At 36.2% G+C, this 13,130-nt stretch overlaps 1 protein-coding gene across 1 annotated transcript; it reads left to right on the forward strand.

The window, feature by feature from the left end:
- The first annotated feature begins 279 nt into the window (after nt 1–279).
- On the forward strand, nt 280–8,540 carry LOC117120302 (surfeit locus protein 4-like). Its single transcript, XM_033265320.1, has 5 exons — nt 280–437; nt 2,007–2,155; nt 4,486–4,600; nt 5,408–5,451; nt 6,174–8,540. Exons 1-5 carry the CDS (start codon nt 387–389, stop codon nt 6,625–6,627), a joined length of 813 nt encoding a protein of 270 aa, XP_033121211.1. The 5' UTR covers nt 280–386; the 3' UTR covers nt 6,628–8,540.
- The last annotated feature ends 4,590 nt before the right edge of the window (nt 8,541–13,130 follow it).

Genomic DNA, 13,130 nt, shown 5'->3' on the forward strand with positions numbered 1-13,130 from the left:
AATAATAATAATAATAATAATAATAATAATAATAATAATAATAATAATAATAATAATAATAATAATAATAATAATAATAATAACAATGACATTGCAGCGTTCGTAAAATGTTTGTCACTGGTGCTGGTAACAGTCACAAAAGGGTGGGGGGGGGAGCAGTCCCCAGTAGAAAAAGCATTGGCCTTCCTCCCCCTCCCCCACCGCTTCCGCCGCCGTTGATTGACACATGAAATTGTATTTTCAACGTGGCATAGACTCTGATGTCACTTCCGGCTGGGGTCATCCGATCACTTCATGCGTCTGATATTTGCTGGCCCAACAGTTCGGGAGTAACCGAAAGCCGGTAGGCTAGAGATTTTGCTGTTTCTTTAACTATATTATGCAGAATGGCTTCCCAGCAAGATATCATAAGTAAGGCAGAAGACGTTGCAGATCAGGTAATTCCCATATTGCACGGGTTTTGTGCTATTGGCTATGACAATACTATCATGAACAAGCATCTCGGGTCACGTCTTGAAATGTCGAGATGAGCCTGGCCTGGCTCTTTCTTCTTGGTGGTGAGCGAGGCTAAGGACACATCAGCATACGTATTATATATGCTAGGCCTGAGGATGTGGCTTCATAGATAGGCATTGGGTACACTCACGTTGATGTTGTTTATCTAGCCCGCGCCAAAAATCACCACAACATATACATATTCTACCACTACTGGCCTAGGCCTAATCTTGATGTAAATAGTAACTTGTAAGTTGTATGTGCTTGTTTTTATTGAAGTACCAATCCCATCAATAATGGCAAAGATGGTTACCCAGGGAGTTGTTAAGGTGGTTACCTGGTCCTAGCTTTTCTAGTTGGGCTAGGCCAGGGGCCTAGAATACTAGTAGGGAAAGGTAAGGCTAGGCCTAGCTAGCCTAGCCGTAGGCTATATACATAGGAATTCCCGCATAGATAGATAGGTTGTGTAATCCTCCTGCTAAATTGGCCTGAAAAAAGTCAACTTGGTTCCCAACCCAAGTAGAGTCGACTCAGCCTTAAAAAGTCAATTTGGCCCTATTTCAACCCCACCCAACCAAGTGTTCTAAGTGCAAATTTTCTTGATTGTTTCCAGAAAACATATTTGTCCTTGATTTGTACATTTCTCATGCAATTTTCTTGTAAATAAATGTCACTTTTATTTAATTCCCAAAATCATTCATAAAAATATATGTTACAGACTTTCCACTAATACTATTGCTCATACTGAACCATACTGTAAAGCATTTTATTTGCGTAAAATGATACTTCAAAAACTAGCTCAAATTTGCAATGAAAATCTCTAAGAAACTAAACTGTGTACAGTACTACTATCTGCATAATACATGATATACTATTATTATTATTATTAAGATTAGGCCAAAGCCTAATTTTTTGCAAAATCTGTGCAGAAATTGGCCATTGTTTTTTCAGAAATGCACGGAGGGATTTCTAGGCCTAATTTTTGTGCAGAGGATATATTCCCCACGTACTATAAGCCATACTAGACAAGCCTGTACTACAGTACTTAAATAAAATGTATGTATGATTTATATACTGTAGCACAAGGTGTAGATTAGCTCATACAGTAGAGTAACTTACTTCTCTTCAAGGTCTGAGCTACCCGGTAAGCTGGTACCAGCTACAGTACTCTCATCTGTCCACAACAGGGGCTGTATGGGCCAGTACAACCATACTCATCTCGAAAGATGTACACTGTGTTCTTTAAAGTGCACATGAGCCAAATTGTGTATATTGGGCCTACGGTTTTTTTTATAGTCCTTTATTCCACCATCAGAACCATAGACAAGGTTGCTGTTCAAACCAGCGCCTATATTATGGCTGTACGTTGTGGCGCCCCTGTCTTAACCACACAACAATTCAACTAAGATTAAACATTTTAAACGAGCTCCAAGCTTTTGATTTGGATGGCAAGTGTATACAATATTTCATCTTTTCTGATTTACTTATTTTACGTACAACATATCTTTTAGGTTTTGAGGAAAAGTAAGAATGTTTTACCCCATGTGGCTAGACTCTGTCTGATCAGCACATTCTTGGAGGATGGTGTTCGTATGTGGTTTCAATGGCATGAACAGCGGGAATACATAGAACAGACATGGGGCTGTGGCTGGTTTTTAAGGTAATGCGTTTAGTGTATTATTGTAATTGATTTTTAGTTAATGATGTATGGTTAATCATAGCATTTCATTGATGTGATTGCTGTAGTAACTGCTGTAGATGATAACATGATGATTCATGATGGCATTTATTTGTTTATAATGTGTTCAACTTGATTATGATGGTTGCAGACATATACTATAACTCGCAGACATTCCAACACCTAGACCTAAAAAAAGACGATAGAATTTTGGAAGTGAAGAGCGCTCCATTCCCACTAATTAGTCAAAAGCGCCCTCAATATTTAAATATTGTGATAACATTAACGTCTTTCGAGGTGTATAAAGCGTAATTTATAAGATACCTATTAGGTTTTTCATTCATGTAGCCTAGTAATTTCATCTCTTTTAACGTATGTGATTCTCTTTTTCTAGAGGATTTCCAGTGCAATTTGAAATTTTTTTTTTTGTATCCTTCGCAAAAAAAGTAAATGAAATACATTTGAAGTTAGTATTAGAATTGATTAAGATCTGCAACGGGTACAAACATACGGTATGGCCATTTCCCCCCCCCCCCAAAAAAAAAAAAAATAACGTGTATCTTGGGAATCAACCATGCCTGAGAAATTTTTACTTGCAGTTGTCGTTTTAATTCTTGCAAATTCAAAAAAGAAAGAAAAACATTTTTGCGTGATTAATTCAGTATGCATGTCGGCCTTTTAATGTTGTAGGGCCATAGCAAAAATACTTTACTTTTGTGTTATTTTTTATGATTAGTGCACAATAATATTGGGACAAGTGAAATTGTCTTCAGGACAAGTGCATTTTTCAAAGGTACTTGTCCGGGGACATGTAAAAAAATATGAAATTCCCTCATGCCTGCCAAACATTAAAACAACAATCACATATTCAAAATCATTACAGGAACGTAAGACTGACATCAAACCAACACAAAAAAATGCAACATTAAAATAATAGCGTATAATGGTCGTACATGGTCTCTATGCACTGTAGAGAAAACAGAAATACCAAAATCTATTCTGTGTAGTAGGTCAAGTACTGTAGGCTAACCATGCTAAAATAAATATCCGAAAAAGAGTAATGCAGAGGAACGAACACTATCGAACCTAGGCTTAGGAAGGGAGTCTTCTACGAAGTACTGTAAGGCGGCCCTCGAGCCATCCTCTCTGCCATACAAAACGTTGATTTGAACCACGTAAACGCGGCTGTTGTGTCTGACTTGTAAGGCTCTAAAATTTCTTCGTAGAAGAATAACATAAATTCGCAAAATTTGAACTTATGTGGAAACCATTTAACATTCTCATGAAATATAATCGACTATACGTACTCAAAATAAATTTTAGACCAGTTTAGCTTGTTATCTTTCGTTATGCCTAAATACTAAACGATCTCTACAGTATAACGATATTATTAATTCATTTTTTTTTTTTGGCTGGGAGGGTCCACACCAACTCGCAGTCGAAGATGGCGAGTATGGAAAACATACAGTACATGGTCAGTCTTACATGTACTGCAAAAGGAGTATTGCTGTACATTTTAGTCAGGTCGCTGGCATAAATTTGGACACCAAATTCATCACGGTTTTCAGAACACATTTTAAAGAGGAAAACTTAATTAAAAAGAAAATTGTCTTTTGTTTTTGTAATTTCATATTCTTTGAGCTATTTAGAAACAACAATCCATTAAAATCGAAAGCTATTTTTTTTTTTTTTATTACAAATAGTAATTCACATTTAACCATTTCAATATCAATTGTCAAGAGTTTATCATGTGTTGGAATTTTTTGGTGGGGGGTCATAGATTAATGTGTCATATAACTAGTTAATGTGAGATTTAAATTGGAATGGTTGATAGAAAGAATGTAAACTACTGTTGCAGTACTACCAAAAGCAGTTATAGTACAACAGCTGTTTACAGTACACCTTCAGAACTGATAGGCTCATTGTTAATTTTATGATCCATTATAATATGAATTTGGATTGAAATACATGTTAATTTCAGTTGTCTATTCACACTACTGATTATATTGTCATATTAATTAATAACTTTAATGAGAATTTATTGTAACAAGCGGGACTGGAAAGATACAAATATTTACATATTGACTTCAGCTGGAATGAATAGATTATGAATACTGTATTCGTAAGAAAGTTGATCTCACTTCCATGCTAATGTGTACTATCTTTTCTCAAAAATTTTATTAATTGTTATTTGCTAAGCCATAAAACAGTAAGAAATCCCTGCATGTGGACTACCATAGCCAAGGACCTCTTAAAACAAATACTGTATAAAAGGAAAAACAAAACATTTTCATTTTTGTTTGCATTTTCAGCATCTTATTTGTGTTTTTAAACTTGTTTGGGCAACTTGGTGGATGTGTGATGATTCTCAGTAGGACCAAGGTGCCTATAGCTTGTGGGGGCCTCTTCGGTATCATTGCTCTACAGGTAAGCTATTTGTTACTCATCATCATTCTGCTTATCTCCTCAAAGTGGGTGTGGAGGGGGGTGTTGAGTCATCTCCACACAGCTCTCCACTCCCCTCTGACACCACCTCTTCACGACCCATCCATCGCTTTAAGGTCATCCTACTTTTTTCCCATCTGTACATACTCCTCTGCCCATTTTACAAAATCGTCCTCTTCCTCTCCCTTCATGTATCCATACCACCTCAATCTGCCTTCTTCTTTTCTCTCAGTTTCGCAACCTTTACTTCCTACCTTATATCTTCTTTTCTTATTCCCTTCCGCATTGTCACTCCTCTTTCCTCTAATCGTTTGCAGCCATCTCATCTCTGGACCACTTCCAGCTTCTTTACATGCTGTTATTTCACAACTTGTGTCTCTGCTGTGCCCCAATTTTCTTGCATAAATTTACTTGTGAATCAGCTGACGTTTACTATATAAATTTAACACAAAATTTATTGACAAAAAGGATTGATGTTTCGGGTCATGATGGACCTGAAACGTTGAGCATTTTCAATATCTTTTACTCAATACTCAATAAATTCAAATATGAAAGTTTGAAATATTACATATAAGCATAAAGCATAAATGCTTCTGATACATATTTTCATAAATTAACACAAAATACTGTATTTGATTTACTTAACAAAATCTCTCTTTGTTTTCTTCTTTGTTTTACTAAATGCTTAATAGATTGGAACATTACACATTATCCGCACTTTTATCATGATTTTGTTTTAAATTTAATCAGCATTTTGATTTTTTTTTTTTTTTTTTTTTTAACCTACAGACTGTTGCTTATAGTATTTTATGGGACGTGAAGTTTTTGATGAGGTAAGTTATAAATTACTTCACTTTACAATTATGTAACTATTTCCTGCAGATATCACTCTCCTGATGATGAGATTAAAGCAATTATGATACTTTGCCATGCAAACCTTTAAAGAAATGACTTCAAATCATGTGTTATAAGCACCAGTGCATTATTTGCTAGTTCTCTCTTAACATCTCTGAGAATGTACAGTATGACGTACAAAAGCTATTCCGCTACTCAATTTTTTACATGAATGATAACCATTCTTGAAATAACACATGACCATTTTTGCCCTGCTCTCAAATACGTGACATGGTACAGGGTTGAGGCAAGGACTTTCAACTGTTACTAGGATAGGAAGTTGGCTGGTTTAAGCCGTCTAACTTGAATTAGCTTATGTGTGGTATTGTTATGCTAATGAGCCAAATAAGCACAATCTGCACATGCTCAGAAAAACAAAACTTTTCTTAGCCACACTGCGTATCAGCTGGGCGTACGGCTAGGCGTACAGCTAGGCCTAGCTGAGAATTACCCACTTATTATTATAATTCAAATATTTTGTACACTCAATTTGTTATCTTATTTTTTTTTTACTTGTAATGATGTTGTTTTCATTTTATTATATCAATAACTTGAACGATACAATTCGTCACATGTAACAAAATTAACTTGGAATGTTTAGAAAGAAGATTGTGCATAAAGGAGACCTCGTAAATACAATTTTTTTAACTTTGCTTTACAGAAATATGGCTTTAGTTGGTGGATTAATCTTACTGTTGGCAGAGAGTAAAACCGAAGGACGCAGTCTGTTTGCAGGTGTGCCGTCATCAGGAGAAAATAAACCCAAGACGTATATGCAGTTGAGTGGCAGAATCCTTGTAGTTCTCATGTTCTTTACTCTTCTACGTTTCGACACTTCACCTATAAATGTGATACAGAACATCTTCGGAACTGCGCTCATCATTTTAATCGGCATTGGATTCAAGACGAAGCTCGCTGCTATGATCTTAGTCGCGTGGCTAACCGCCCTCAACTTTTATACAAACGCATGGTGGAATATTCCCGAGTATCGTCCTCTCCGTGATTTCTTAAAGTATGATTTTTTCCAGACCTTTTCGGTAATAGGTGGTCTTATGCTTTTAGTTGCACTAGGTCCAGGAGGTGTAAGCATGGATGAACATAAAAAGAATTGGTAGAATATAGAAAGAAACTATAACAAACTCCATTTCTCTGGTAAAACAAAAGTTGTCATAAAAAGGTCCCGCAAATGTAATTGGCTATCGTGAATTATGTTGTATGTTTTTTTTTTCTATCTTTTTTTTTGATTTTCAAATTTTTCACTAATACTTGATAGTTATATGCAGCAAATTTATGAAAGTGGTAGAGAGTGAAATATGTAACAATTTTGTTTTGATATCCATCATTTGTTATGTTTATATGATTCTCTTCTGCCTGGGCCAAAGAAGGCATGTTTTTTTTTCTTGCATACCATTCAAGCAACGATCATCTTGCATAAAGTCCTGAGTATTTGTGACTATATAAGCACAGGTTTACTAGAATAGTGATGCACCAATAATGACCTTTTGTATTATACTGTAATCCCAGATTTAAATCTGTAAATATCACTGATTTTCAATAACAGTGGCTTTTAAAATCCATCCCTCAAATTTGTTTAGCACATCCCATAACTTTAGTTGAAAAAATATCTAAAATAAGTATATAGAGATTATTTTTGTTTATAATAATTTTTGCACACATGCAAAGAAAATACTTTGAAGTTGTATATACAAATTACTATTCATCGTAGAAAGAAGAGCGTAAATATGTAGATCTGCCCATGACCCCTTGACCTCATCTAGCATTCCTAACTGTTTTACCTTCTACTTAATGCTGTTAGTTTTTAGTAACACAATGTGGTGTCTCTGTGTATAATTAAATCAGTGAACTGTATGTTATGATGTGTTTAATATACAATCCATTGTTGAAATATGCTAACGATCTTGATTTTGTGTTCAACTTCTTTGAATTGAATCTCAACTTAAAGGCCAATGGAAGAATTGTATGCCTTGGTCTGTTTCTTCTTATATGGAATTATTATGTACAGTACTTGATGAACCCACCACCTAATTTGAACAATATGGCTTATAAAAATAGTTGGTATCAGTTAATAAGACTATTTAATATGATTTGTTTTATATTATATGGTATATAATATATCACAGTCATTCTATTATATCTGAATGAAGTCGAATCTTCTGTGTTCTTAGATAATTTATACACAGCAAAGCTTTGAAACCCCATTTTAACTCTTAGTACTCAGGGGTGGCGCCAGCTGGGGGGTGGCGTGAAGAAAAACCTCAATTCATCGGGGAGAAAAAAAATTACATGTATTTTGTACAGTAGACTCTAAAATCAATTAAATAAGCCTTTGAATCCCCTAAATTGTCAACATTTTCTGGGGTCTCACTCCCTGAACCTCTTTCGCAACATTTTAAGCGATGCTTGACCACGTCCACTTTGCTCTTGTAGGGGGAATCGGCCTCCCATTAAGCCACCCCTGGTCAGGGAGCTCAGACCCCCCGTCGTGCAAATTCTGGCGCCACCCCTGTTAGTACTTTACATTTAATGGTGTTTTTGAGAAGTAAGTTATTTACATGCTTAGGCTGAGGATGGCATAGCAGAATCGGGGACTTTGTATCTTCGTTGGAGTACAGTGATTTCAGTCGAAGTATTCTACAAAAAAAGCAACATTTTGAAGTGTCTCATTTGATGTTTATATGCTTTTAATTTTTTATGGGGTTTTTAGCATTGTAATTTTCATATTCATTTTTGTATAATTGCAAGAACATTTAGTTCAGTATGGGGCTAAATTAGCTAAAGTTGATGCAAGGACAGTAAAGTTTTTTCCATTTTAGCTGAAGTTTTATCATGAAGTCCACTCTGAAGTGGTAAGGTTATCTTGCCCACCAGAAAGAATAATGCACTTTTACAAATGCTATTGTAACTTTAGAGGTGAGAAGTATTAAATGAATTGAAGGAAAATTTTATTGTTTTGCTGATTATGTGTATTAATGAATAAACAATAAAGAACCAGTAAGATTATATCTGATAATGCGTTTTGTTTGCTCACTTTGTATTGGGGAGGGACAACTTGATTTACTGCTCCACAACAAGTCATCCATTTGTTTAGAAGACTTTATGAAGAAACCCTACCTGACGTGACCTCGATCTCAATCTACCTATCTCGATCCCGGCTCAGCACCCATATTGACCCAGGTGTGACCGAGATTGACATTTCCTCGTCGGCTGTCGACCAATCACAGTCGATGACGCCGTTGCTTTTAGAAGTTCTTGAATTAAAAACCCGCGAGTTCTTCGTGTTCAATCAAGACGCAATCATTACTTTTCATAAAAGTTAATTCAAATTTTAATTAATAATAATGCGATTGATTTGGAGCGACCAGGAAACTGCTGACCTGGTAGATTTGTGGGGCCAACCCGAGCTGAGAGACCGGATAGAAAATTTAAAAAAAACAAACAACAAAACGGGAATTTTTGGCGTGCTTGCTGACAGATTAGCCAGTCTCGGACATGAGAAGAGAACGACGGCCCAAATTCAAACAAAAGTGAAGGCATTACGAGCCCAATACAAGCTGATAAAAGATCAGTTGAAGAAGAGTGGTTCGGGCACGTCTGGTGTAATAGAGTATACAATGTATGCAGTGTTCCTTCGAAAATTTATATGTTAGTAGTATTAGGTTAAAATTTCCTATACGAATAGAATATATTGATTTCTTTCTTCGAACAAGATATCCCGGATTCGTAAATATGTATTTATTAAAATAAATTAAATTTAACGAAAATACAGAAGGAGCATAGGAAGAAAGTAGAATAGGAAAGGAATTTGGAGCGGTTGAAATATTTACCGAAAACAAACGTAATGCAATACAGATTTATTATTGTATATTTAGGTATATATTTCAGCTGCTCCGAGTTTCTTTCCTATTCTTCCTTTATTCTTTCATATCTGACGTTAATTGTTTCATAATTACAACATATTATTTACACATGCATTAGTTAAGTTTTTAAATATAGTTGTTTACGTTTATGGGCTACAGTAGTTTCTGTATACTTGTTTTATAATTTACATAATTCAATCTTTGTTCAATTAAAAGTCCGAGATATGTCCTGCTTTCGACCACCCTAAAGTCACTCTCAGATAGGCTTATCTTCATATGATTTCTATGAATGGATACCTTGTTCGAAGCAAGAAAAATAAAATACTCAGTACCGTTCGTGGTTTTATCAGCGGGAAATCTCCCCTACTATCCGAATTAAAATCTTACGATCCTTTGAAAAAAATAATGATTTGTGAAAAGGGCACAGAAAAGAATTTATTTTTTGCGTAGGCTTAAATCTTTTGGAATGTATCCGACTATTTTTATGTCGTTTTATAGAACAGTAATTGAAAGCATTTTAACATTATCTATAACCGTCTGGTTCGGGGGCGCTACCGAAAACGACTTATATGCCCTTAACAGAATCGTCAGGACTGCAACGCATATCTTTGGTTTGGAACAAATGCCTCTGGAAACCATTTTCCGTGATCGGCTTCTTAAAAAGGCAGAGGCTATTATGGGCGACCAAACTCATCCTGCCTCAAACCTATTCCAATCGATGCGCAGTGGTCGACGTTTTCGTTCATTGAAAGCCACTAAGGCTAAATTCAGGAATAGGTTCTTTCCTAGAGCGATTAGGGCTCTAAATTGTAGGTAAATGTTCCATACTTTTGCACTTTGTTTCTTTGATTGTGTTTGTTCTGCCTTTTTGGAATGTGTTTTTACCACAGAGCAAAACAAATTGCTATGTTCTCTTGAACAATGACAATAAAATATGATTGATTGATTGATTGATTGATTGATTTACAAATATGCTCCGTTTTTGTTGAAACAACGAACACATGAAACACTTTTTAAAGTTGTGTATATTTAAGAATTATTAGTTACCGGTATGGCAACAATAATTATAGTTAAAACCAAATTAGCCCTTTACTGTTTTTTTCACAGTTAGGCCTACAGTATTAAAATAATAAATGTCGCTGTTTTCAATTATTGTGTACTATTATATTATACCTTATCATGTGGTTAAAATAATTTGGTGGATAATTTTTAAATGAGCATTATAACACGAATACTGAAAACAGCAAATACAGTGAGCAAACGGGAACAGAGGTAATCATATGCATTACTGTAAATTTCACTGCTTTATTGTACAATGACGACTAAGTGGCGTTTTAACTTATATATTTTAACTCTATCAGCTGCAACTAAGGAAAGAAAATCTGATCTCAATAACATAGTTGCCTCAGCCCTATATTTTTTTAATCTCAGCCCGGCTCAAGGTGGCATTTAGAGTTGCTACATCGTATTTTTTCGCCTCAGCAGCCCCATGTGGAAAGTGGATGTAATCTCTTCTGGTGTTTGCAAATCCAGGCCCGTAGGCAGGATTTTCGATGGGGAGGTGCGTTGCAACCGAAGTAAACCTTACGATGGGCGACTGCCTAGGGATCCCCGCGAGGGTGGGGCGAATCTAATTCTGAAAGCTCTGACAAATTAGCATTTTGGGGGCCTTTTTTAATGGATTTCTAAAATCCGTAATTTGTAATATCCTATTTAATTTGAGTATTGTCTAGGGACCTACAGTAAAGCAGGAGAAATAGAGGGTGGGGTGAAGGGAGAAACTCTCACAGACAGATGGTCAATACCACATCAGCCCCACCATGGTTGGGGCTGAGGTAAGAAAATTTATGATTATGGCACCTCAAAGTGGCCGGAAATGGCACTCTCAGACAAACTGTAATTATGATTTTTATTTTTTATTTTTATTTTTTAGGGGGCTCTGCCCCCTTGAATCCACCACTGTGAATCTGTAATTTTTCATGTCCTTTACATCTGTAGGCCTACAATCACTGGACCTGATAATTTCCAACAGATTTCGTAGCACATTATTAAAAATCAACGGGTAGAAGAGCGGGCAAAAATATGTAATGCATTTCGCGAAAATTAGGAACGATTTTAGTGAAATAGGCCTAATAAGTTTTAAAAAGTGGAATTTTTGAAATTTGGTGGTCCAGGGACAGAGGCCTTGGAGGGGGTTTGTAAGAAAAGCAGCATTTTGAGGGTCTTGCATAATAGATTTCTCAAACACATAATTCATGAATATTTCATTTAAATTTTCATTAATTTGGGTGTTTTTGGGACCTGAAAAAGTAACGTTATTATGTCCTGTACATCTGCAGGCCTATAGATAGCATTCTTCATATTATATAAATCAATCTGCAATCACCGGAGACGATCAATTTCTAACAAATTTCATACCACATTATTAAAAATCAATGGTCAGATAAGCTGGCAAATATATAATGCAATGCATGCTATAGCATTTTGTGATAATTAGGAACGATTTTGTGAAATCGTGTTTTAAAAAGTAGACCTTTTGGAATTTGGGAGGAGGGGGGAGCGTCCGCAAGTGAGGGCCATTTCATAAGGTCCAGTATGCGAGCGAAGCGAGCATCTAGGTTGGTGTCAGGGGGCCGCCAAGGCCGCCTGGTTGGGGCTGTAATTGGTTGGGGCTGTGATTAGGGCACCTCTAGATGGCCTGAAATTGCACTCTCAGACTTAAAATTTGAGAAACATTTTCTTATATTTCCATTAAAAACAAAAAATATTTAGGCCTCCATGGCACTTTCGCAGATGGAGGATATGTATACCACCCCAGCCCCACACCATGGTTGTGGCCAAGGGTAGGTTAGCATGAGTCTGGCGCTGGGAAGCGAGTAAGATTTTTTTTTTTTTTTTTAAATTAAATAGGTATTCAATTATGATCTTTTTCTTTTCAATTGGTTATCACTGTTATGTTACATTTTGGAGTCCTGCAAAAAATTACCTTTAACAGTTGATTAAAATAAGGATTATTTAACAAGTACAGTACTTGGTAACTATGTAACACCTGTCTCTTATACACATCTAGATGTGTATAAGAGACAGGAGACTGGTGGTGAGGTTTCGTCTCCAATGGCTAGACCAGTTCGATGGTAGGAGCTATTTAGGGGTGGGCGCGCCGCTGAACTAATAATTTCTATTTTACTGTACTGTGGTAGGAATTTTCTTTCAGGTGCCTGGTTGGTTATGCACCTGTCTGATAACATCTAAATTACAATGACAGCAAGCTTGAATGTGAACAGTTGTATATCGTAGACACGTCGTCACCAAAATATCGTCTAAACTGAATATCGGAATGGGGTTTCTTCTAAGATTAGAAAATGAACATTTTATGTAAGTAAAGCGTGCACTACACCGTAGGCCTACTCTAGTTGTACAAGCCTGTAGACCTGCTGGTGTTCATTTAATTGCAACCATTGTTGTGTTGTTGTTTAGGCCTCCATTTTTTAGACCAGAGACTCGGCACTAAAATTGGTTGTGAAAAGTCGTGTTATTCACTATTTTACAACATAGCAAATCTGAAAATTGCGCTATAATGCAATGGCAATATAACCCGAATATCTGAGTGAAAATGTAAACAAGTACAACAATAACAACATAATATAGCTAAAGATTTGTTGTGATGACATACCGTATAGTTGATCGCAGTGACGGCGCCAGCGGGGGGTGGGCGGCCCCGGCTCTCTCCCCCCCCCCCC

This window comes from Anneissia japonica, unplaced genomic scaffold, assembly GCF_011630105.1.
Source record: "Anneissia japonica isolate Jap-2015-1 unplaced genomic scaffold, ASM1163010v1 scaffold288069_len450862_cov184, whole genome shotgun sequence".
Classification (NCBI taxonomy): domain Eukaryota; kingdom Metazoa; phylum Echinodermata; class Crinoidea; order Comatulida; family Comatulidae; genus Anneissia; species Anneissia japonica.

What these genes read in the sequence shown, in the direction of transcription:
- LOC117120302 (XM_033265320.1), top strand. Translation starts at nt 387, where the DNA reads ATGGCTTCCCAGCAAGATATCATAAGTAAGGCAGAAGACGTTGCAGAT. An exon ending in CAGAAGACGTTGCAGATCAG is followed by an intron (nt 438 to 2,006) that starts GTAATTCCCATA and finishes CATATCTTTTAG; the next exon opens with GTTTTGAGGAAAAGTAAGAA. An exon ending in TCGGTATCATTGCTCTACAG is followed by an intron (nt 4,601 to 5,407) that starts GTAAGCTATTTG and finishes TTTAACCTACAG; the next exon opens with ACTGTTGCTTATAGTATTTT.